This window comes from Alosa sapidissima, chromosome 6 (assembly GCF_018492685.1).
Source record: "Alosa sapidissima isolate fAloSap1 chromosome 6, fAloSap1.pri, whole genome shotgun sequence".
NCBI classification, from domain to species: domain Eukaryota; kingdom Metazoa; phylum Chordata; class Actinopteri; order Clupeiformes; family Clupeidae; genus Alosa; species Alosa sapidissima.
This window is the reverse complement of record NC_055962.1, coordinates 27,893,498-27,917,252: the sequence shown is the minus strand read 5'-3', so window position 1 is coordinate 27,917,252 and position 23,755 is coordinate 27,893,498. Positions and strand designations below refer to the sequence as shown.

The 23,755-nt window shown below is 40.5% G+C and overlaps 3 protein-coding genes across 7 annotated transcripts; 2 read left to right on the top strand and 1 right to left on the bottom strand.

Moving 5' to 3' along the window:
* Positions 1 to 119: 119 nt before the first annotated feature.
* Positions 120 to 4,806, bottom strand: dynlt1b (dynein light chain Tctex-type 1b). Of its 2 annotated transcripts, XM_042095833.1 has the most exons (5): positions 4,429 to 4,580; positions 3,717 to 3,758; positions 2,783 to 2,906; positions 974 to 1,051; positions 120 to 353 (listed from the first exon to the last, which is right to left on the bottom strand). In XM_042095833.1, exons 1-5 carry the CDS (start codon positions 4,453 to 4,455, stop codon positions 283 to 285), a joined length of 342 nt encoding a protein of 113 aa, XP_041951767.1. In that variant the 5' UTR covers positions 4,456 to 4,580; the 3' UTR covers positions 120 to 282. The 2 variants fall into 2 exon arrangements, with proteins under 2 accessions (XP_041951767.1, XP_041951768.1); XM_042095834.1 differs by lacking the exon at positions 120 to 353 and having other exon boundaries at positions 976 to 1,031; positions 4,429 to 4,806.
* Positions 3,329 to 18,506, top strand: LOC121711937. Of its 4 annotated transcripts, none has more exons than XM_042095829.1 (11): positions 3,329 to 3,333; positions 5,229 to 5,503; positions 6,230 to 6,428; positions 6,639 to 7,261; positions 7,355 to 7,535; positions 7,644 to 7,720; positions 7,866 to 8,046; positions 8,168 to 8,413; positions 8,523 to 8,694; positions 8,811 to 8,959; positions 9,083 to 10,857. In XM_042095829.1, the coding sequence occupies exons 2-11, from the start codon at positions 5,231 to 5,233 to the stop codon at positions 9,193 to 9,195; spliced, it is 2,214 nt and encodes a 737-aa protein (XP_041951763.1). In that variant the 5' UTR covers positions 3,329 to 3,333; positions 5,229 to 5,230; the 3' UTR covers positions 9,196 to 10,857. The 4 variants fall into 4 exon arrangements, with proteins under 4 accessions (XP_041951763.1, XP_041951765.1, XP_041951766.1 ...); XM_042095831.1 differs by lacking the exons at positions 3,329 to 3,333; positions 9,083 to 10,857 and adding exons at positions 15,295 to 15,343; positions 18,191 to 18,506 and having other exon boundaries at positions 4,806 to 5,503; XM_042095832.1 differs by lacking the exon at positions 3,329 to 3,333 and having other exon boundaries at positions 4,806 to 5,503; positions 6,639 to 6,864; positions 6,988 to 7,261.
* A 4-nt stretch (positions 18,507 to 18,510) lies between these two features.
* On the top strand, positions 18,511 to 23,267 carry LOC121711174. Its single transcript, XM_042094536.1, has 6 exons — positions 18,511 to 18,709; positions 18,801 to 18,914; positions 19,137 to 19,212; positions 19,299 to 19,556; positions 19,767 to 19,929; positions 23,210 to 23,267. Exons 1-6 carry the CDS (start codon positions 18,578 to 18,580, stop codon positions 23,265 to 23,267), a joined length of 801 nt encoding a protein of 266 aa, XP_041950470.1. The 5' UTR covers positions 18,511 to 18,577.
* The last annotated feature ends 488 nt before the right edge of the window (positions 23,268 to 23,755 follow it).

The window sequence follows — 23,755 nt, the reverse complement described above, 5'->3', positions numbered from 1 at the left end:
AATGAATGATGTGTATTTGTAATATAATGGAAATTGAAATCCCACAAGTATGTTTGAGAAAGATCAAGGAGTATGTGGCAAATTAGCTACTCTCAAAAGAAAAGCTAAAATCAGGAAGCTGAAAACAGAAATAATTTATTTGCATTTTTCATGAAAAGTAAAAACAGCACAATGGTTCACATGGGTGGAAAACCTTTGGTCCAAAGGGATTTTGCTTGAAAACAGTAGGCACAAAGAAATCACCAGGTGATAATTTATACAGTAATCTAGCAAAGGTAGTGTTTAAATGGCAAGCCCAAAGACACTGACAATGCAGTACATCGACTTGTTCTCCCATCTGACAGTGCAGCTTCCTGGAGAAAGATAATTGAAATTAATTTAAAAGGAATAGTAAAACTGCACTAATATATTTAGACGGAAGTAAATTGAATAGCACTCGTCTAAGGGCCGATTCAGACTGGCTGCGTGGCGTAAGCGTGCACATTTTTATTTCGGCTCCTATGTTAACAGGTTAGAGCTTGCACGCTGCCTGCGTGACACGCACGTCTCAGTGTGCATGCTAGAAATAGCCTATTTTTCCAAGCATTGGAAGCGTTTCCAATCAAATCAGAGAGTGAAGAGATCTTTTAATAGGCAGAGGGGCCGCTGCAGCGCCAGACACGTTTTTGGTGTGCAAAGACACAGAAAACGCCACGCAGCCACCACGCAACTGACACGTCACATTCATGCCACGCACCCAGTCTGAATCAGCCCTATAGCTGACATAGCATGTACTACAAGCATCCTCCATATACATCCACATGTTTTGCATGACCTCTGCTTGATATTTCAGCATTTCTTATATCAGTCACACTATTAATTACAGCCTTCAATGTGTTGTTTATTGTGGTATATTCATACTGTGAGGTCATTCAGTAGCCACAACATAATTCAGTAAAAATGTCTGATGGATCTATGGCCATCTGTAACATACCATCAGTGCTGTTGTCCCAGAAGCATGAACTGGCTGTCTGCAATCCTGCTCCATTCTTCTGCATAATGATGCACGTCACTGGTAAAATCATGAGGTACAATTAGAAGTAATTCAATGGACATTGCATATGGGTAAGTAGGTGCAACATGCACATTTACATGTATTCGTTAAGCAGACACTTTTTATTCAAAGTGACATATATCGCTGCTGTCTGTTTGAAACATTGTTATCTCCAAATATGTTTTTATTTTTTATTTGATGACGCGATTATTAAAAAAAAAAAAAAAACAATGTACAAGGGATTACATTGGGATTATATTACAGGATTAAGGATAATTCCGGTATTTAGCACTTTGAGTCCCTTTTCTGGTTTGTTTTGGATGAACTAGAGTGGTGGACACCGAAATTTTGCCGACTGGACCTGTCTCGACTTTTCTGACGCAAAGTGCTAAAATACCGGAATTTTCCTTTAAGTGCCTTGCAAGGGCACAATGGTGGAAGTCGGGAATTGAACCCACAACTTTTCAGGCTACTGCATGCTAGTCCAGCTCCTTAACTTTGCTACCACAGTCCTTCAGACCACACTCAGCCTACACAGTAGTGATGGGCCATATCGTATCATTATACCAGAGGAATTCTGCCTCAAGAATGTCACAGAGTGATATTAATGATATAGTTGATGACATATTGCATTTATGCACCACAAGGTGGGCAGCTAGCAACTAGGTCAGGGGTGGGCAAACTTTTTGGCTCAAGGGCCACATTGGGTTTTGAAAATTGGCCGCCGGGCCGCACAACAACCCCCCCCCCCACGCCACACGCATTAAAAAATACATTTTTTATAGCCTATAATTTAGTATGAAAAGTATTTGTTTTAAAATATTAATTGCTTAAAAATACTGCTAATTTTATGCTGTTTAACAAATGTATAAATTGTGCACTGTCGCTTTAAGACAGTCGCTTTAATTCACGTTTATTTCTCAATGATCTTCTGCCTGCTCCGCTATGGCTAGTGCTGTACCTACGGCTGGGCCCTCTCACAGTTTTTAAATGGTCAGTAGTGGGAACTACTGTTGCCTTCATGATTTCCTTTTAAAACTTTCTTATAAGAAGGAGATATCAATTATCAACAATCACAAGCCAGCTGGAACCTGCGGCTCTCTCTCCCTCTCGTGAGTGCAGACGCGTTCCCAATTAAATGGATTGCATAATGTTCACGTTAGATCTGCTGCAAAGGAGATAACTAAGAGTTAACTTAGTTTAACATGATGTTATCTCTATTTAACATGATGTTTTGACATTGACATTGTAAACGTTATCTAAGGAGAGTGAAAAGCAGTTTGCAGTAGAGCTAACCAACGTCGTCTCTATTGCAGGAAAAAAATAGCGAGCAGCCTGATAACTAAATGAAATGCTCGGCGGGCCGATGAAAGTGCTTGGCGGGGCGGATCCGGCCCGTGGGCCGCAGTTTGCCCACCCCTGAACTAGGTCAACCAGCATAGCAGAAGACAGAATTTAAACCGTATGTGAGGAAGAGTTGATCACTGATTATGGTCATTTTGTGTGTGTGTGTGTGTGTGTGTGTGTGTGTGTGTGTGTCTGCACCGTCATCAAGACTGCAAGCTGATGTGATTTGTGGCAAATGGTACTATTCATATAATTTATACTGTTATTGCAAAAAATTACCATGAAATATTGTGATATAGTTTTAAGGCTGTATCGTCCACCCTTACTACATAGTCTTGGGGTGGAAGAAAGACACTTACAAGCTAGAGATTCTTTACACAAAACATGAACTGATTAACATACCAATGTACTTAAAAGGCTTGCCAAGTTTGCTGAGTTGACTGAGGCACTGTTCTACAACATTAGTGGTCCACTGGTTCACCCTACTGTGCTGGTAGGTATTGCCTCCAATTGCTGCTTCCACAGACTGCAAGGGAGAACACCAGAACATCAAAACAGGGGATGCATAGAACGACAACGAATAAGAAACTCTTCTTTAAAGGTGCGATTTGTAGGATTGTTACCAAACGTTCTGCAGGCCAAAATCAAAACACTGGTGAACGTTCTCAAGACTACCAGACGCGAGCCTCTTCTGGGTTGCCAGATGTAATGAAGACTTAGCTAACGTTAGTTGACCTGCAGCTGCTTTAACGTTTCTCCAACCATGACCCAGCTACGGAAATAGTGAAAACAAAAAATACCTCTCTAACCAACGTAACATATTTAGCTGAAGTTAGCGATGCAGATGAAGTTTAGCCTAGGCTACCTGTTGTGGAGAAATATGGCCAGCTCTGCGTCAGACTTGATATTCTTCGTTTGACGAAGACGTCACCATCTCAGGAAGCTCCTCCGATGTCCACTTAATTTGTTTCTTGTTTTAATTTTGGAAATTTGCCTGCTTCTCGTAGGTGTTCATGACTACAACTGACAGCTGTTGACAGTTGGCCTTTGCTAATTTGGCAACCCAAATAGGAGGACGCGCTAGCCCATTATTAATACGCTATTCTAGAATTAATAGTTCAAAACATAAACGAAAATTCTAAGAGATTCCGCCCCGTAACTCATTTTTTTTCATGGGTTTTACGGGTTAGAGTAATGTTGTCAAATAAGCCATTACTTCAATTCATCGTGTTTCCTTACTCTCTGACAACATATGGTTATCATATTTGGAATGGTTACAGTTTATTTTCCATTATTTCCTACATACTGGACCTTTAATGCTTGGCGCACAACATACCTCTTTAATGATTGTGCTCACGTCATCCACAATAAAGGTTGTCTGTCAAAACAAAATACAGATAACATTTTGGGAGAGAACATATCAGCATTCAGCAGCAGTAACGTAAGCGTTAGATGACTTTGGCTTTGCATTGACTTAAACGTTAAAATAACATAAACTACAATAGCTGACCGAGTTTAGAAAAACAAATGTAATCTGGAAAGCTACATAAAGTTCAGCAATTATGTTTCGCTGCCGCATGATATTGCACGTTTGCTTGGCAATGATTAAGGAGGTCACACAACACACAGCTAACGTTAAGTTACCCTTCCTTAACGTTACCCAACCCAACCATGGTATAAGTTATAACGTTAGCTGCCTAACGTTAAGTTTTTCTAACAAATGTTGGCCACTACATACCACAATTTAATAGCCTATTTCATACTGTCCTTGTTTAAGTGTGGCCAGACAAATGCACTTATTTAAATTAAGTATGACCAGGTTAATTAAGTGTTGGCGTTAGCTGACAGCTAGCTAGCTAGGAAGCTAATCCGCTAACGTAAACAATAGGCAACATCTAACGGTAAATTATTATGCCTGGTTGATCTGCAAATCCAAATTCATGCTAGCCAGGTATCTTATATTAACAGTAAACGGAACTCGTAAATCAGACTTTGTGAATCCAAGAATGCTGTGATTTAACATTATTGTTAACGGAAAAGTTAGCTACCTCTTCTCCTGTTTGAAACTCATCCATGATGTTGACCCGTCCCCGTTGCTAACCAGCTGTTGTCTGCAGTTGCCCTGCTCCCGTTATCCACACTCGCGCACGCGCACAGTAGTAGGAGCGTGACGGCAGCCACGTGGTCACACAGTAGCTTGTAGTTTTTAGCGTTAGCATTTTAACGCTACCTGGTTCTTAAGAAATATCCCTATGGCGTTTTTCAACCAACAGCGAACCCCTTCTTGAACCGGTTCTGTTCAGAATTCTTTGAACCTTGGTGCTAGCTAGTGAACAAGCCCACATTTCCACCAGTTTAGTACTGAACACAGGACGCATTATCAACAATGGGTGTTGCATGCAAAACAAAAGTTAGATGATGCATAAACGGGAGAATTATATTAACAGTTGTCCCGTAAAAACGTCAAAACGTAGCTGTTTAAAATGCTAGTCAACGTCTTCAGAGCAATATAGTTGACTAGTAAGGAAGGAAACCTCATGGTTCCCCCTCTGAAGTTTAAAGTGATATGCCCACTTCGGTTCGCAGGAAAAAACAAGGTTCAAGCTTCCCGAACCCTTTTTTGTTTGGTCGAAATCATAGACTGTAAAAAAAAAGGTCGAAATGCAATGACCAGGCAGTTCAAATGTTGGTTCGCGAACGGGAAATGGACCGGTTCTCTGTTGTGGATTCGTTTCCGGTACTTTTCTACGTCACGATGTTCCTTTTTTAGTCCGCCTCTCACTCGCTCACTCAGTAACGTTCGTTCAGTACAGCATTGTTTTTCACAACAAGTAAAAGTTTCAGATAGCCATGGTTAGAAGGTGTTTTTTTCGTTGTGAAGGGCCATCTCCCTTGTATGGTTTACCAAAGGTAGAGCCACTACGTACCCAGTGGTTAGAGTTTATTTTTAACTCTATTCCTGCGACTTTGCCAAACATTTATCTGTGTCCCAACCACTTCACGGACAACTGCTTCAAGAACCTGGGGTTGTTCACTGCTGGATTTTCAAAGCTGTTAGCTCTGAATGAAGAGGCTGTTCCAACTTTGTGTGGCCCAATGGTAGAAGATATATCCTCACAACATGTAAGTAAACATTACTGTTTGTGCTTTCGTTTGTTAACGTTACTTTTAGAACAAGTTAGGGACTATGAGTGAGCACACAAAATGCAAAATGATATCGCTAGCTTAGCTAACAAAGCAGTGGTGTGTGAGCTGAGGTAATGGAACGCTCATCTTGCAAGCTGTATGTTAGCTCAAGGGTTGTTTTTTTTCGCTGCATCGCAAGCAACTTGTAAACATTTCTTAGCTATGGGGTACAATTTTAACGAGAGGCAGTAGCAGAAAACTGCTACTGATCTTAAAGGGGAACTTGGCAACTATTTCAACTTAATAAACCCGTTTAGAAATCATTTGGATGGTTAAATGACCTGTTCCGGTGAAAATGGTGACTTTCCCCGCTGCGCCTAGCGTCCCCAGGCGGAAAACCAACCTTGCAACATTGAGACTACCGTCCCGGAAAGAGAAGTGAGAAACAAGAAACTCGTTTTAAATCGTGTTTCTTACCTTGTAACATCCACATAGTTCTGCCAAACATATGCTAACAGTTCGCTAGCTTGTAAACAAATCCATGTGCTTTATCATTACCTTTTCACACAGTTTGAAATAGCATAATGTGCAATTTCTCCAGCAGAGGGGGACATCCTGCCAAGTTTCCCTTTAACGGCAATGGTTAGTGTTACAGTCGTTGACTGTTGTCATCTGGTAAATTATAAAGGTACATTTTCATGACCGATTTTGGGTGCATCACAGCAGGACCTCAAGCCACCACACCCCTCTTTCCATCATGTTGGATGCCAAACCGACTCTCCTCAGATCATTTCGGCAGCAGCACAGACTAATTCTGTGGAAACACGATCTATGGGAACACAATGTGTGCCGTTAAAGATGAAATCTGTTAGCACACAGTTGTCCTGGGGATCGTTGAAGGTGCCACACATTCGAAGCAAAGGTATTGTATTTGATAAAAAGTACCGTTATGGGATTTGGCAAACACTTTTGTCCAAAGTGACATACAAATGCAAAACAATAGAATATACTTAATTGACTACATTAAGGAGAATATCAATAATAAACAAAATGTCAGTTTAATCAACAATCAACAGTAATTGTTTGTCATAGAAATAACCATGAGTTTATGTATTTCTTCTGCCATTGTTAGGCATCCAGACAAAAGTGCCTCTCCTCAGCGTTGGCACTGGAACAGCTTCCCATTTTCCAGACTTACCAGTGACCTCTACACTAATAAAGGGGGGTCCTGGGTTGCAATCTAGAAAGAAGCCTCCACTTGAGTTGGAGGAGGGTGACACCTCAAATGAATATCATATGGAGCTGGACTCTACTTACACCCCGGGAGATTCAGTACTTACAGAAGAATCGGATGCATTGTATGTTTTGTGTATTATATTGTACATTTTGTGTATTTGGCTACGCATACTATTTATGTTCATAAGAGTTGAGGAAATATTGCTGAGCAAAAATGTATACTTAATCTTGTTCTGTTATGTTAGGTTCGAGACACAGGTCACCTATGATGAGGCAAAGTATATTGTGTTTGAAAGCTGCCTCAAACAGCTATTTGAAAACTGTCCGGTGTGCAAGAGAAACTGTGATGTCCAACGACGAAGAATGGGGACTTATGTGGCCTTCACTCAGTTTTGTCCACACTGCAACTACTTTAGACAGTGGGAGAGTCAGCCCATAGTTGGAAGCACCCCTGTTGGCAACCTACAACTTTCAGCTGCCACATACTTTACAGGTTCTTCCTTCATCCAACTGGAAAAGGTAAATCTATTGCAGTTAACACACAGTATATCTTATTACATTTTCCAGCAATAGACTTACCTATAACATTTTTTATTTCTCTTTCATTTAAAGGTATTCAAGGCCATGCAGCTCCAGATATTCCAGTATGACACCTTCAGGAGACATGCTAGGAATTACCTGGAGCCTGCTATTATTCACAAATGGAAAATGGATCAGCAGAATCTTTTCCATCAACAATTACACCAGGGTGGGAAGGTTGCATTGGGAGGAGATATGAGGGCAGACTTGCCAGGTAAGTAGAACCTCGGACAGAACAGAGTCATTGGTCTGTACTAAAATCGTCCAGTATATCCCTTGAAGTTGTGCTGAAAAGCCCTAGTATTCTCTTATGCATTTTTAGGGCACTCAGCAAAGTTTGGCAGCTACACTCTGATGAACCTGGAGAGCAACACCATTATGGACATCCAGCTTGTTCAAGTGGGTTTCTCTTTCTGGATGTTATTTTTGCGGTGCTGGCAGTATGTTGATGCATCTGTAATGTGTGTGTGTGTGTGTGTGTGTGTGTGTAGCCTCACAATTTGTTTTATTTATGTATTTATTTACTTTATCCATTAACCACCAGAGCAATGAAGTAGGTGGCAGTTACCACATGGAGAAAGAGGGACTCAGAAGATGCCTAGATCTTCTGGAGTCAAACGGGTTGGCGGTTGATTACATCGTTACGGATCGTCATCCTCAGATACAGAAATATCTGAGGGAACGAAACATTGTACAGTTCTATAACGTGAGGCACTTTGAAAAAGGTAAAATGTTTTTCCCCCCATACAATGTGGCTGTCAGACAAAAACTGTACATTTAGTCACTGTAACACTTAATCATGAAGTCTTGAGTATTATATGATTGTGTATTTTATTTCTTTAACAGGTTTGTCCAAGAAACTGGAGAAACTACAGAACAAGGACTGTAATGTTTTGAAGAGGTGGCTGCCTAGCATAAAAAACCATGTTTACTGGTGTGCAACCTCTTCAAGTACAGGACCAGAAAAGGTGGCAAAGTGGACGTCTCTGCTCAACCACCTTCAAAATGTTCATGTGCATGAAGACCCCCTTTTCCCAAAGTGTTTACATCCTGACAGAGTTTCAAGGGATCCAAACAAATGGCTTCAACCTGGTATGTGCTAAATTAACATTAATCAAAAAAATCCCTAATGTGACCATTCATTTTTGAAATAATTTAAAAAGATATTACCTCACCCAAACTTTTTGCCATTTAACTCAAGGGTCAGTGGCGCTATACAAAGCGGAAAAAATTCTCAACAATAAGAGAGTTCTCAAAGATGTGGAAAAGCTCAGCCACCATCACCCGACCTCAACACTGGAGTCCTTCCACAGCTTGATCCTGCGTTTTGCACCCAAGAATGTGGTTTTCACATTCATGGGAATGTTGTGCAGGTAGTACACGATCATTTGTTTTTGTTTTATTTTATTTATTACAAAGTTACTGATTAATGGCATTATTGTGCAATGACGGTCAACCACAGTATAACTGAACTTCTCTATCACAATAGGCTGTATCTAGCGGCCATGCACTACAATGAAAATGCCGGCCAGGAGCAAGCTGTGACCTCTGCTGGACAGGCTGTGTACAAGCTTGTTTTACCGAAGTCCAAGACAGGGGAAGGCATTGCAAAGCCCATAAAAACAGACTCTAAATACAGTACGTTTTTTTTTTTTGTTTTTTTTTAAATATATGAATCATACACACGGTATTTACAGATTAGTGTTGTGGTTACACTTAACATATGAAAAAAAAGATTTATATATGACTAATATTTTCTAGAATATGTGGAAGAACTGATGAGGCTGGTGATTGAGGAGGTTTTTGAGGACCCTACACCATTTGTAGAGGAGATGCAAAAAATCCCCATCCCTCCTGACCTGTCATCGGTTTGAGGCTTCAAAGGAGGAGTTGGTTGCCCGTCATGTGTCCCGCTTCAGTCAAGCGATGGTTGAAACCCAACATACTGACCAGGGGCACGTTTCCCAGTTGCTAAGTCAGCAACTTTGTTGGTTGCAATGCAATTTCCCATTGCCAACCAACTAAATTGCTAACTGGTTAGCAACTAGTTTTGGGAAACGCACCCCAGATGGAAACTCCTGTTGTATCCACAGCATAACACATGATGGAATGACGACCCGACAACTACATCCCAAATAACCCCAGCACCAGGAGCGGATTGCACCAACTAGTTTTTGCTACACCTGTCATAAGTGCTAAGTTAGTCTTTGTTAAGACTGGTCTTAGGCCCATATATATCACCTGTTGCACCAACAGAATTTAAGACCTGTCTTAACTAAGTATGGCCGCAACGGTGCACGTTCATGAAAGTGCCCGTGGAATTCTAGAATGGAACATGCCTTGCCAGGATACTCATTTATTACTTTTCATTCATTCAGTTTGCAACTTTTTTTGCCTAATTAGCTATGGAGGATCATACAAAAATAAAGAGTCATTTCTCTGATTCAGAAATAAGAACATTGATTGAGCAGTATGACTAAATATATTTTAACTTTGAAACAAAGTAACACAATAACCAACAAACGAAAAAAAGAGACTTGGAAAAGTATAACGGAGAGTATAAATCAACTCGAAAATTCTGCAGACTTCAGTACAGTTGAAGAAGTGAAGAAAAAATCGCAAGAATTGATTGAATAGCTCACTTTCCCAGAGAATTCTTGAGTCGTGAGTTGAGCCAGGCCATCGCGCCACCAAATTGATTATTTGGTAGTTTACATCGCAAATGAGCTGTACATTAATTGAGTTATAGCCTAGCCTTTTCTGTTGATGAAGCCTATAGATATTCGTATTCTGATAGGCTAGTGCTTAATACGAATATGGGTACCATCAATGCAGCCGATGATATCAGGAATGCCAGAGGCCTGAAGGAAACGCTGCTTGACAGCGCTTGCCTCGGCCTTGTTAGGTAAGTTGACGTATCATGGGAGACGGTGACTCAGTGCCAGCGAGACGTAGGCCTACCCTACAAATTACTCTACAAGCTGTAGATTTATGCACGCCAATCACACCAAAAAAAATCTCAAATCTATTAAAATGAAACCTTTGAATTAATTTATCGTCGTTGTAGATATCTAGCGGATTCATTCAGTCTCTCACCCTTAAAGCACAGTCATTGTACAGTATAAATAAGACGTGCCATCGTTTACTTCAATTTGTTGTCGTTTAAGCTGCACTCAATGATTTTGTGAAAATTAGGCTACAGAAACCAACACAGAAAACGGTCTCCGCCTTAACATAAGTCTCCTCTCGACAGGGCGTAAAATTTAAGACTAGACTTAGAGAGAGCATCCCAAGTCTGCGTGGTGCAACAGGCGCAACATCATTTTAGACATAGAACGTTGAGTTACGCCAGTCTAAGCATAAGACTGGTCCTAAGTCCTGTTGGTGCAACCCGCTCCAGTACCCCAGCACCATAAGTAGTGGTGCACTCAAAAAATACTCCATAGAAATGCATGGGGCTAGTTTGTCACGCCAATATGGCCGTTGTCTACACATATCCCACCCCTTCCTCTGCAAAACGTCGACATGTGAATACATTGAGCCAATCATGTGGTGTGATGTGAATACATTGAGCCAATCATATGGTGTGTTGTGAAGACATCGTGCCAATCATGTGTTGTGATCTCGCCGCTGGAGCAAGATTGGTGTCGTGAAGCCTTGCGCACGCGCAGTTCGACCCAAAGACTGTGCCCGATGAGTGCCCATAAAACGTTGGTATATGGCCGCCGATATTTGTTACTGTAGGATAGTGTTTGTGTGTAGAATATTGATTTGTAATTGTAGAATAATTTTGTAATGGTAAAATATTTGTTATTTGTAACTGTAGGATGATTTGTAGCCGTAAAACCGATCTGTACCTGTACAGTGCTTAATCTAACCCTGTACAAGAATTACCAACAATAGCAACAAGGTATTTATTTCCTTTTGTTTATTTAATTTTATTTGCAATACTTGTTTTATTCATTCTGTATATTACTGTATAGCCAACCACTTTATACATCGTTTTAGGCCTGGTATACTTGTAGCCACAAGACAAGAATTAAGTTAAGCTCAACCTCTTTCAATAACCAGTGGCCAACGAGGTATTTACTTTGTTTTACATTGTTTTTCTTTGTATCATTTTGTTACGATTGTGCACTGTACACTGATGTATCCATTTATTGGTGATTACTAACAGTTCTCATGGCGTGAAGGGAGTGTGGAGTCTTCGGTGTATCCAGTGTCCAAATAAACACCTGTATCAAAGAACCTTTCCCCGTTGTGTTGTTGTGGAAAGAGCTACAGTAGGGTATATTTGTAATATCGACAATTACTTGTACAGATTATTTTTACAGTTACAAATAATTTCTAGGAAAAATGTATTTTGAGAAAAAGGAAAATCTCATAAAGAAATAAATATTCTTAACAAAAACATGTTGCTCACAATTATTGGCACCCCTGCTTATAATACCTTTGTAAACCTCCCTTTGCCAATAAAACAGCATGTAATATTCACCTATGACACCCCATAAAGTTGGAGAATACAAGGCAAGAGATTTAGACCGTTCATCTTTACAAAATCTCCCCAAATCGTCCAGATTTCTAGATGCACACTTGTGCATTCTCCTCTTTGACTCACCCCACTATTTTTCTATGGAGTTTAGAGCTTGATTTTGCGTTCAGTAAAGCATATTGGTTTTGATCTGGACGATTGTTTTGGTTCTTTGACCTCATGAATGATCCAATCATGACCAACTTTTAGTGTCTTGTCAGAGATTGACAGATTTCCTTTGAAAATATTCAGGTTTTTCTTGTTGTGCAGGATACCATGCACCTTAATTAGATTCCCAAGGCCTTTGGGAATAAAAACAGCCCCACAATAGCACAGCGTGAGTGCTATTGTATAGTCATTCTATATATGCCAAACACACCTAACATGTTTCTAGCCAAAGAACGCAATTTTCATTTCATCTGACAATAGACCACACTTCCAGACAAAACCACTGTACCATTTAGTAACTCCCGCCGTTTACATTGGTAATTAAATTACTGGACAACCTGTTACAGCATGCCCTCTAAATAAACTATTAGCAATGAGGCCACTTTTGAATATTTTTTGGGGGACTTGGTGACCCCAAGATGACACCTTTGTCTGTAGGTATCCAATAGTGGTTCTCATGGAATTTTTTGCCTATATTACCATCCTCCATACTGTATGTGGGGGCAAGATAACTTTGGGTCTTTGTCCAAGCATGTTTGTCACATTTCCAGTTGATTAGAACCATTTAATCATTGTTTTAACTGTAAATATAGGCATTTTCAACAAAGTACCTAGTTTGTATAGACATTCCCTGACTTACAAATGTCAACACACTTTCTTTTTATTTAAATGTGTATTCTCTTGTCTTTCTGATGTTGAAAAATGACTAGAGGTTTTAGCATCTGTCACTTTATTTTCATACCTTAGTGAAAAAGAAAGTCACTACTAAACTACTTCTGAAAGTTTACAGACACTCTGGTTAACTTAAATAAGTTGAAATTAGATAGGAAAATGCTTCTGTTAGATTCTGTATTTAAGATTTTTCTAGGGGTGCCAATAATCGTGAGCAACATGTTTTCGTTAAAAATATTTATTTCTTTATGAGATTTTATAGCCTGGCGGGCCATCCTATATCATTGAAATGTATAGTCTGGAATCGACCCATTCACCTCACTTAATCCAAGGGGCGGGCAGAGAATTGTCTTTCAAACTGCCTAGGCATGCAATAGGCCAGCGCTACGACCAATCAGAACAAAGAGCAGGATGACGTGGCCAGAGCAAAACGGCAAATACATCCTTCTTCGAAAAGAATGACTTAGGTGCATTGTGTTGCTCAACTTTCAAAGAAAAGCACAAGTCCAACTCCTCCAAAGTTGACGCCAACGCCGATTCAAACAACCGCTCTTCGTTCGCCATAGCCACCTTCCTTGTTGTTCACCGTCGCAGGACTGTCGTCGTCCTGTTAAGCCCGCCATAAGACTCTCTAACAAAATAGAGCGCTGTGATTGGATGACGTCCACGGCGTCAGCCAATAGAAATCCCTATGGTTTGCTACTAGACGTACAGGCTGAGCAAATTAATTTGCCGCCGCTAGGGTGCGTCTAGATTTCTAGGCTAGAGATTTTCATTTTTCTCAGAATATTTTTTTTCCCTTCAAGGGTGTATTTTTCTAACCTGACCCTAGCCAGATGAATGTCGTTCCGCTTAGCTCCGCCTAGCTTCACTCACATCCATCTGGGACCTCTTCCATTGAGAGTGATTTCTCCAACCAACTTTATGGTTTAGCCAATCAGGACGCAGGGCGGGAGTTTCATAGATGTGACATAGCGTAGAAGCGACTGTGAGTCTGTTATTAGCGTCACGGGTTGGCTTCGATGTGAGTGGTTGAAGTAGCACGTCAATAGATGACGGACAAGTGGCTTATTCAATCATATGCAAGCATTTTTTGATTAGGCCCAGCCTTCTGAAGCAACACTTCAATGGATCGGTTCCAGATGGATGAGTGGAGCTAGGCGGAGCGAAATTCATCTGGCTATTGCCAGGTTAGTATTTTTCCTCATTGCTTTCATTGTGAGCGTACAATAAATCATCAAAAGATTATTTTTTATACCTGTTTTTAGTCAACATTACAAAAGGTGCCAATAATTCTGGAGGGTACTGGATGTCGCTTGTTACTATGCACATTTGGCTAGGGCAGTTGTCATTTTTGCATCAGCCTTGCTACTAAGGCCAGTGGCCAATAGCCAATGCTATCCTTCCTGATCTCTACATATGGGAGTGACTCCATCTTCCTTTTTGCTGCCTATGAACGGCTCCATTTCCTTCTGCATGAGTGCATTTACTTGAAATTCGTCCATCTGCTTATCCACTCATGACGATTTTCTATATTGCTCGAAGCGCTTCTTCCACTTCGGCCATTCATTCACATTGCTGAAATCGAACTTGCCTGGCGGCGCTAGCTGTGGCACTGCAGGCAAGGCCGTCACTTGTGTAGTTCGACTTCAACTTCTGATGGCATGTTACGTTATGGTTATGTCTAATAAAGTAGACAATGATGACACCAGGTTAAAGCATAAGTTGCGTTTTCTCTAGAACCCTGAAAACTTCCTGTGTCTCCCCAACAGGAGTCTGTGTACAACCACAGCACAGCACACCCTGTTTACAGAATAGTACCTAGCTGGTGATAAATGAATAATGTTATGGTGAAGGTTTGTTGCACCCTTTTGTTGTCGGTTATACCGAAACCTTTTTTTTTTTTTACTGTGTGCACCACTATGTACAACCATATTTCCTTCTGATGCTGCCGTACTGTCGTATTGTAACCAGACCTTTCAAAAAAAAAAAAAACAGACTGGAAGGGTGGAAGATTGTGGGAAATCTAGAACTTTTTTTAATTTTGAAAAAAAGTGTCCATAATATAAGGGTCAAATCAGACACTTTTAGTCCACATTCTTTCCATTCTTCAGCAATGCGTCCATGGAAAAAAGAAATACTGACAAGCTCAATCGAAGATCACAGATGTGGGATGAAGCTGAGGGGATAGAAAATGTGGCTAAACACTGCAGTGACTGCTAAATTCAGTGATTTTGGCCAAAAAAACATTTCAGTTCAGATGTATGGTCTGACATTTCAAGGCTAGTTTTTGAAAATAAGGACGTTAACAACAGAAAAATGGCTGTCAGTTGTTTGGAATAGCATGATGGCATTTATTGACCGGGAGCGTATCCAATCACATTGGCCAGTGACAAAATTTACCAACCATTTATGTCACTTCCTTCCATATGAAGTACGGGTGAGTATTAATATAGTTAGTGATGGGTCTTAAAACAGGGTGCTCTGTGTTGGTTAACAGTATGAGTCCACAGTCATGGGGGGCTGATAAAGCAACATCCATAGATCTGAGTTGTCATTGTTTGCCAACTGTGTACATGTGTCTCTTATTGACTACCCTAAGGCCTTCAAACCAGCACGCCCGGCCTTCTGGCTTCCGGAGACCTGCACTGGTGAGTACTAATATCATAGAGTCATGTTAGTGATGGGTCTTAACATAGGGTGCTCTGTGTTGTTAAACAGTGTGGGTCCACAGTCTTGGGGAGCAGATAAACAACAACACATTACATTTATATAGCGCTTTTCACAACACTCAAAGTGCTTCACAGTGATGGGCAGTGTTGGTCAAGTTACTTGGAAAAAGTAATTAGTTTACTGATCCAAGATAGTAATCCAGTTACTTTACTGATTACTTATTTTCAAAAGTAATTAGTTACTTTAATAATGACTTTACTTAGTTACTTTTCAAAAACACACTAGCTATACACAACCTGAATATGCTTTTTTAAAACTTTTTTTTATTAGTTTCAATCTTAACTATTCACATTGCATCAAAGAAAAAAAATAAATTAAATGCAACAGTCTCTGATTTAAAGAAAATTGCTGATTAATTTATATCTCTGCATATTCCAGCACATAAAATGAAAATATTTTTGGTGTGTATACTTCTTCATTCGAATAGATGTAAATAAAATACAGCAATAAAATAATTAAAACCAAAGTCTCTATTAACATTTACATCTTTTAACAGTTGCAGTGCAGAGAGGAGTAATGCGTTTACCAAAACAGAAAATGCTGTTGCATGCCACATTTAGGCTGTTCTAATGTCAAAGAAGAGTGTTTGAACTGTGTGTGTGTGGAAGGATGTGTTTCTCTGAGTGGATGTGAATGTCAGTGTGTGTGTGTATGGAGGGGACTGCCTCTATGTGTGTGTGAGATTGAGATTTGCTTCTACGTATGTGATTTGTATGTATGTAGAGGGATTTGTTACTGTGTGTGTGTGTGGAGGGTAGTGCTTCTGTATAGGTGTATGTGTGGAGGGGAGTGCTTCTGTATAGGAGTGTGTGTGTGTGGAGGGGATCTGACCCCTGTCATATATCTGCAGGTGTTAGTCTCATTTTATGACAAGGCCCTATGTTTTTTTGTTTTCTTTCGGAGTGAAACAGTAGTTATACTGCATCAGCAGAAGCTTTTCAAACCTCCAATCAGAGAGCCTGTTCCTTTTTGGGTAAAGCATAGGGTTGGGCACCGAAACACGGTTCTAATATGGCACCGGTGCCGACACAAACGGTAGTAACTGCATCGAATAACAACAAATATTTCAGACCTGGAGACAGGTCTACTACTACTGCAGAGTAGATTGTAGAGGTCAATACGCCGGCTACATCAATAGTCTCAATACTATTTCCTATCTGGTACCACTCTTTCACATACAGCTGATCTGGAGAGCCTTGAAAACGTGATTGTACACTGAAATTGCTCAGGGGTTTCTGTCTTTTCTAGACCGAGATCGGAGATTTTAATGCTAAACTAATGTCTTTACACTCATATCCTATCTTTGTGGGGTTAACTTTCTGACAATACAGATAAATGGGCCCTTCTAGACCTACTCCTTCAGGAGAAAGAAAAAGTGTAAGATTTAATTTACACATTAGATCTCGGCCTTGTAAATTTTCAGGGCAAACACTGCTCAGGAGAAAAGAATGTTCTACTGTCTGATGTTCATATTGAACCACTAAATGGGTAGAAACTGGTTCTGCCACTGATTGACCTGAAGCTCCTGTTACATATATAACTCTATTGCTTTTTAATGTTAAAAACTTACAACTATCTTTCCTTCCAAGTGTACTAACATCCGCTCCTGTATCAACTAAAAAAGATACATCATTACCATTCAGAGAAAGAGTTAGCTTAGGTTGTGCGGCAGCATTCAAAGTCAGTTGTGGATAAAGTTCATAGGATGATACAGAAGTGTTGGTGAGGGGTCCCGGAGCCCCCTGTTCAGAGTCCTCCCTGTCCTATTCAGAATTTCCATTCTGTGTCCAGACCGGACCCTGAGGGCGTCGTTGTGATGATTTATCCCCGTCTTGTCTCCAATCACCCTGCTTCGGACAATATCTCGCTATGTGTTCTACGTCTCCACAATTCCAGCAACCGTTTCTTTCAGTCCACCTAAATCCTGCTCTCCTTCCTCCACAAAGTTTATTAACTGCTGAAGCCACTCTTCCCAAGAATTCTCTAGCAGTCTGTTGTAAGCTGAAAAATAGCCATTTTAGTCCAATCTTCAGTAGGTGAATACTTGCAGGGGCTTAGGGGCAGGAACAGCCACAGCTGGTTGTGGTGCAGGGGGTGCTGAAGGGAATGGTGGTGGAGATTTACAGACTATAAGGGCTGAAGTTCAGGTTCACTCGTCTGCACATAGACTTCAGTTGAAATGTCCATAGCTCCGCACAAACCTCTCTCTCTGGCCCTACTCTTTCTGTTCCATAACTTTTATCTTCGGCCCAGCCTTCCTTTCCATCTTAGCCCTACATTCAGTTAACCTTTCCAAACTCAATGTACCATTTAAAGGACATTTTCCTTCAATCCATCTACTCCACTTATTCAATAAACATTCATCTACTCATTCAGGTCCATATTTCTTATACATATCTTTTAAACATCCAGGATTATGTAAACCTTTGGGCAATTTAACAGTTTTACTATTACTAGTCTCCATAGCAGTGTCCCTTTAATATATTTTTATTAGCCAAATTACCTTACGCCTAAAACAGAGCAAACTATCAGAGTACAATAGCAATGTTCTCAACCAATACAATCCCAGTATCAAGCGCTTTAAGCCAATCCTACTGATTGCTTCTCTTAGCAGATCCTTTATCGATTGCTCTTCGGCTGTGCTCACAAGCCAACCTTTCTACCTTCCTACAATTAGAGCAGATTGCTTCGGTGGCACCCCGGCACACAAGCCAATTCTTAACTACAAAGCGGTAGAAAAAAATCGCTTCCCACTCACCACCTAGGTGCCTGTGACCACAATACGGTAATACCGTATCCGAGACACAGGATGACTCCCTTCCGGCAAGGATGGGTCCCGCGGGCGTTGTTGCATTTTTTCCACGGTATTGTCCCAAAATCAAAAATAGATCTCCTGTAAGGCCTTTTCAGGTCCTACGCCTTCCAGGTTTCACTGCCGCGTCTCGGAGTTAGGTATCCCACCGCTGTCACCAAAATGTGGTCAAAAATATCCAGGCAACACTCAGGTGTGAGGAACCACTGCAGGTTTATTCACGATACCGGGAGCAGGTCACTAGCAACAGCATGTTCCAGTAACACTACTCAAAGGTGGTGGACTGGCAATCTCGGGTGACTGCAGGTAAATGACCTGTTGGCCTCATCTAAGATAGAAAATGTTTACATTGCAACTCATTAATTCAATTTTTAACATTCTTAGGTCAGATTCCCCTGGGCATTGTGCAAAGTATGGCACTTACTCCTTGATAGAGAGAACAAACAAGATCATAGATCTTCAGCTTGTCCAGGTGAGTATGATGGCATCAAACAAAAACAAACCATTTTGTTCCAGTTCCACTACCAAATTCCAAGTGTTACACTGTCTGTGACATGCTACAGAGCTCTGAGGTCCCAAACAGCACCTGGTGTGAGCTTGAGGGTCTGAAGCGCAGTATGTTTTTTTTTAAAGAACCAGAACCTACATGTGTCAACCCTTACCACAGACATCGGCAGGTAAGGTTGTATATTCTAATTTATCACCCGGAGAGAAGCAATACTCTTTTCTGATTGGCTGACGGGGTGGCTTTTAATTCTGAGTAACGGAACACCTATGAAGTAGATCTGGTAAAAAAAAAGTTTAATATCAATGCTTATGAATGGAACTCCCTCTCCCAACCTCTTCCTTTCTTCAAAGTTTTTATTAGTGTATTTGAGGGGTTGTGTCTTTCTACACAGATTGCCAAGTGGGTGCGAGAGGAGCTGTGTTCTGAAGGAACAAAACATTTCTTTGATGTTTGGCATGTTGGAAAATGTATGTATCCTGTTGTTGGTAGCCTTTTGTAAAGTTGAGTCTTGTAAAAACATTTCCATCAATACTTTGTTTTGGTTTTGAAACAGCTCTAGGGAAGGCTTTGGATGCTGCCGCTAAAGAAAGGCACTGTGAGGACCTGAAGCTGTGGAAGCCAGCCATTGTCAATCACCTGTACTGGACTGCTGCTTCAACTCCTGATGGAGATCCAGATGTGATGCAGGTCAAATGGCAAAGCCTGGTGAACCATGTTCAGGACATTCATGAACATGACACCTCTGCATTTCCCTGCTGTGCACACCCACCTCTGGAGGGGGAACAGCAAAACAAGCAGTGGCTAGAACCAGGTACACCATCAGTATGTTAAAGAATGCAATAATGCTATGATATTCAAGGTTGTGGTTTATGTTTAGTATATTTTGCTACAGGTGTACTCCAGCTATAACATATATTTGTATGGTTTTGGTAAATGTGAAGAAAGAAATTATACTGCTATTCTTCATCCATATGTACAGTCAAAGAACATGTAGTAATATCAGTAAAATATGTCCATGCAGACTCAACAGTAGCAATGAAATTGGAGAGTGTAACTACTAGGGCAGCACTAGTGAAGGATATACGGCAGCTATCCCCACAGTACCAGACATACTCGTTGGAGGCATTTCACTCCCTCATCCTCCACTTTGCACCCAAACACACTGGGTTTTCATATCTTGGAATGTACAGTAGGTCAGTGATATGCAATGGAATTACCTATTTATTACATATGTTCTTTTTATTTTAGAACAAAGTGCAGAATTTTAAAATAAAACCATTAGGGAGTTCATTAAGTTGGTTGGGTCACATACACACACACTCTCTCTCACTCGCACTCACACGCACACACACACACACACAGGAGGTGGATCAAAATCAACTGTTCCAAAGTCAGTTGTATCCTTCAATAGCTTTTTTAAACATAAACGTCTTACAAGAAAAACAAATCTGAGTAAATTATCAACAAACTTGTACATGAATGTGTAACAACTACTTTTTTTTAAATAAAACGACAACAAACCATCAGGAAGTTCATTAAGTTGGTTGGGTCACATACACACACACACTATCTCTCTCTCACTCACACACACTCACTTACACACACAAGGAGGTGGATCAAAATCAATTGTTCCAAAATCAGTTGTATCCTTCAATAGCTTTTTTAGCATAAACGTCTTACAAGAAAAACAAATCTGAGTAAATTATCAACAAACTTTTAGTCTAGCATTTTGTTTGCAGGTGAGGTAAGTAAACCCGCAAATGAATGTGTAACAAGAAAAACAAATCTGTGTACATTATCAACAAACTTGTGCATGAATGTGTAACAACTACTTTTTTAAATAAAACAACTATTTTAAAATACTAGATGTACCGCACAGCGGTACAAAATATGACCGCCGGTCAGTCCTGTACATCCGTTCCGCGAAAATAAATCACACTTCAATTTGTCTCCATATTTTACTCCATCCCCCATCCCCCACTCTTGAAACTTTTGTGTATGCTTGTTTGGCATGCCTGAGTGTGTGTGTGCGGCTGCACAGAAAGTAGCCTACTGGTGCTGAAAAGGTGAATAGATTGTAGAATAGCCAAAGAAGATGTAGCATTGTTATAAAACCTTTAAAATCTCTAAACAATCACAAGTAGGGCAGTTCATCACAGTTCATCCATTGCAACTGGATTGATGAAAGGTCACTTACACCTGTAGGCTACATTGTATTTGGGAAAAGCAAAAGGTATCAGCAAAATGTTATTTATTTATTTATAAACAAAAACATCTCTGTCAGTTCCATGCCGTTTTCAACAGCTATCAAAAACAAAGGTCATTTTTGGATGGATGGATTTTTTGTGAATGTTTCTTCTTCTACATAAGATTTTAGTCATCTTTAGTTCATGAAATACTTTATTGTCAATGCACAAATTAAGTAACAGTAGTCTGAAACGTTACTGTTAATGCACAAATTAAGTAACAGTAGTCTGAAACGAAATGCTGTTTTACATCTAACCAGTGGTGCAAATAACTGACATGTCCAAATGGGCCTTGATGAAATGCGTCGCTAGACTGTTCATACACATTTTACCGGGCCAAAGTTGAAGAGCTGTTGTCCGTTATTGTTCGTGCAAATATAGGCTGATTCATGTTCCCTTGCATTGTGTAACTGAGGTCCATGGCTAGTCTGGCTTTCACCAGACCAACCTCAATCTTTTAAGAAATCAAAAAATAAATAGCGGGCAGATCAGGCTGGGTTCACCAAGCCTAGTCCATAGGCACCCGATATTGTTCACGCTCTGGCTATTCTAAATGCAAAAATGCATCAGGGAGTTATGACAAAACTGTAACTAACACACTATCCTAATAGAAAGCTGTTAGCTAGGCTTATAAGCAGGGCTCTCAAGTTTTGATGTTTGCAAGGAGTGAGACTTTGTTTCTCAGGGGGGAGGGGGCGTGGTATTGGCACAGTGCCACGCCCCCTCACCCCTGATCGAAGTACATGAAAGTCCTACATCTGCTTGAACAAATTCCATTATTTCAAACACACTGTTTTATTTATTCTAGAACCCTATAGTAAATAATAATAACATTAATTATAATAATTATTTAACCCAAATGGGCCCTTTGAGCAGCAGTGGCTCATTCTGCTCTAAACAAACAGAAAACAACCAAATGAGAAAAAGCACATTTAGCCCCAAAATGGTCTCTTGAACAGTGGTGGTTCTGTCCGTGTGTGTGTGTGTGTTTATGAGTGATGTTGTGTGTTGTAAGTGTTTGTGGCAGATTTTGATGCCTTGATGACTGATACTGGGGGCTAGACGTTCAGCAAACAGTTATTGTGCGCACATCCCACCTTCTGGCAGGTGCAGGACAAAAGAAAACTATACTCAATTGAAAAAATATAATGTCCGCAATACTGCTTTTGACTCCCAATTATTTAATGCAACGTTTCGACCCTGCTGAAGAAGACCTAGCAGGGTCGAAACGTTGCATTAAATAATTGGGAGTCAAAAGCAGTGTTGCGGACATTATATTTTTTCAATTGATACTGGGGGCTCTCATTTAAAGCACTGTGGTTTAATGTCAGCCATTTTCACAGTCATGAGGCCATCCTTAAAAATATTCTTGTTTGCAGTAACAGCCAAAAAAAAAAATGGGTCGGTAGGTAGGTCAATATTTTTTTTTTAAGATTCAAAGTAAAAAAAAAGTATAATTTTGGTCATGGTGATTACGTATGTATGAATTTAAACAAATGTGCATATTGTGACGTAACTGACTGGGTCCTCAACCCGTGCCTTCAGGCGCATCACTGCAAACCTCAATCTGATGCAGGTTATGTAGACCAGCCTTTCTCAAACTTCTTTGACCTGAGGTTTTTTAATGAAGTTTAATATGAATGCCTGAATGTAAGGATTCAGGAAACACAATACCAGCTTTTTTGGTGAGCAGATAGGCGTAAATCACTGATCTGTTGATTTTTAACAGATAGAAAGAAGGCTACAATAGCTTTTGGCCACGTTATATTCAAATTTGACTATACAATACTCAGTGCTATACAGTGTATCATAGGCTACAGTCTCTGCTCTGTTTCTATGGAAGTTCCAAAAATCAACGTTCTATTAAGTGTTGTTAAACAATTAAATAGCATTCAACAGGTTGAAGCGGAGCTTTGATACCAACGTTATCGATTAGTTTCAGTTTCTCTCGCGCAGACGCCTGCATTGAATGAACGCTCATACCACCACTTTATTGTATGGCTCCATGTTTAATGACATCGATAGCAGAAACGTTAGTTTTCTTTTTTTGTCGGTCCGCGGTATCTTGATCAACTGCGCAGCAAATTATCAGATGAAGAACCGGGCCTAATTTCACTCCACGACTCCGCGGACCAGCAGAGTCCACGTTGCGGACCCACATCAAAACAAAACTATTTCCTGATTGGTTGAGAAATCCTATTTTCTGATTGGCCGATAGGTTAACTGAACAGCAGCTCTATGAGCTGAATGAGCGTACAGACAGCAGCGTTGTGTGACACGTTTGTAAAATATTAACCTGGCAATAGCCAGATGAATTTCGCTCCGCCTAGCTCCACTCATCCATCTGGAACCGATCCATTGAAGTGTTGCTTCAGAAGGCTGGGCCTAATCAAAAAATGCTTGCATATGATTGAATAAGCCACTTGTCCGTCATCTACTGACGTGCTACTTCAACCACTCACATCGAAGCCAACCCGTGACGCTAATAACAGACTCACAGTCGCTTCTACGCTATGTCACATCTATGAAACTCCCGCCCTGCGTCCTGATTGGCTAAACCATAAAGTTGGTTGGAGAAATCACTCTCAATGGAAGAGGTCCCAGATGGATGTGAGTGAAGCTAGGCGGAACGACATTCATCTGGCTAGGGTCAGGTTAGTAAAATATAGCCCTTAGAAATGTCTGTGCGGGCAAGTTAATAATTTCTCGGAGTGAGAAATGCCATGTGTGGCCATGTGTAAGCGTGTGAAATCATTGAAATGTG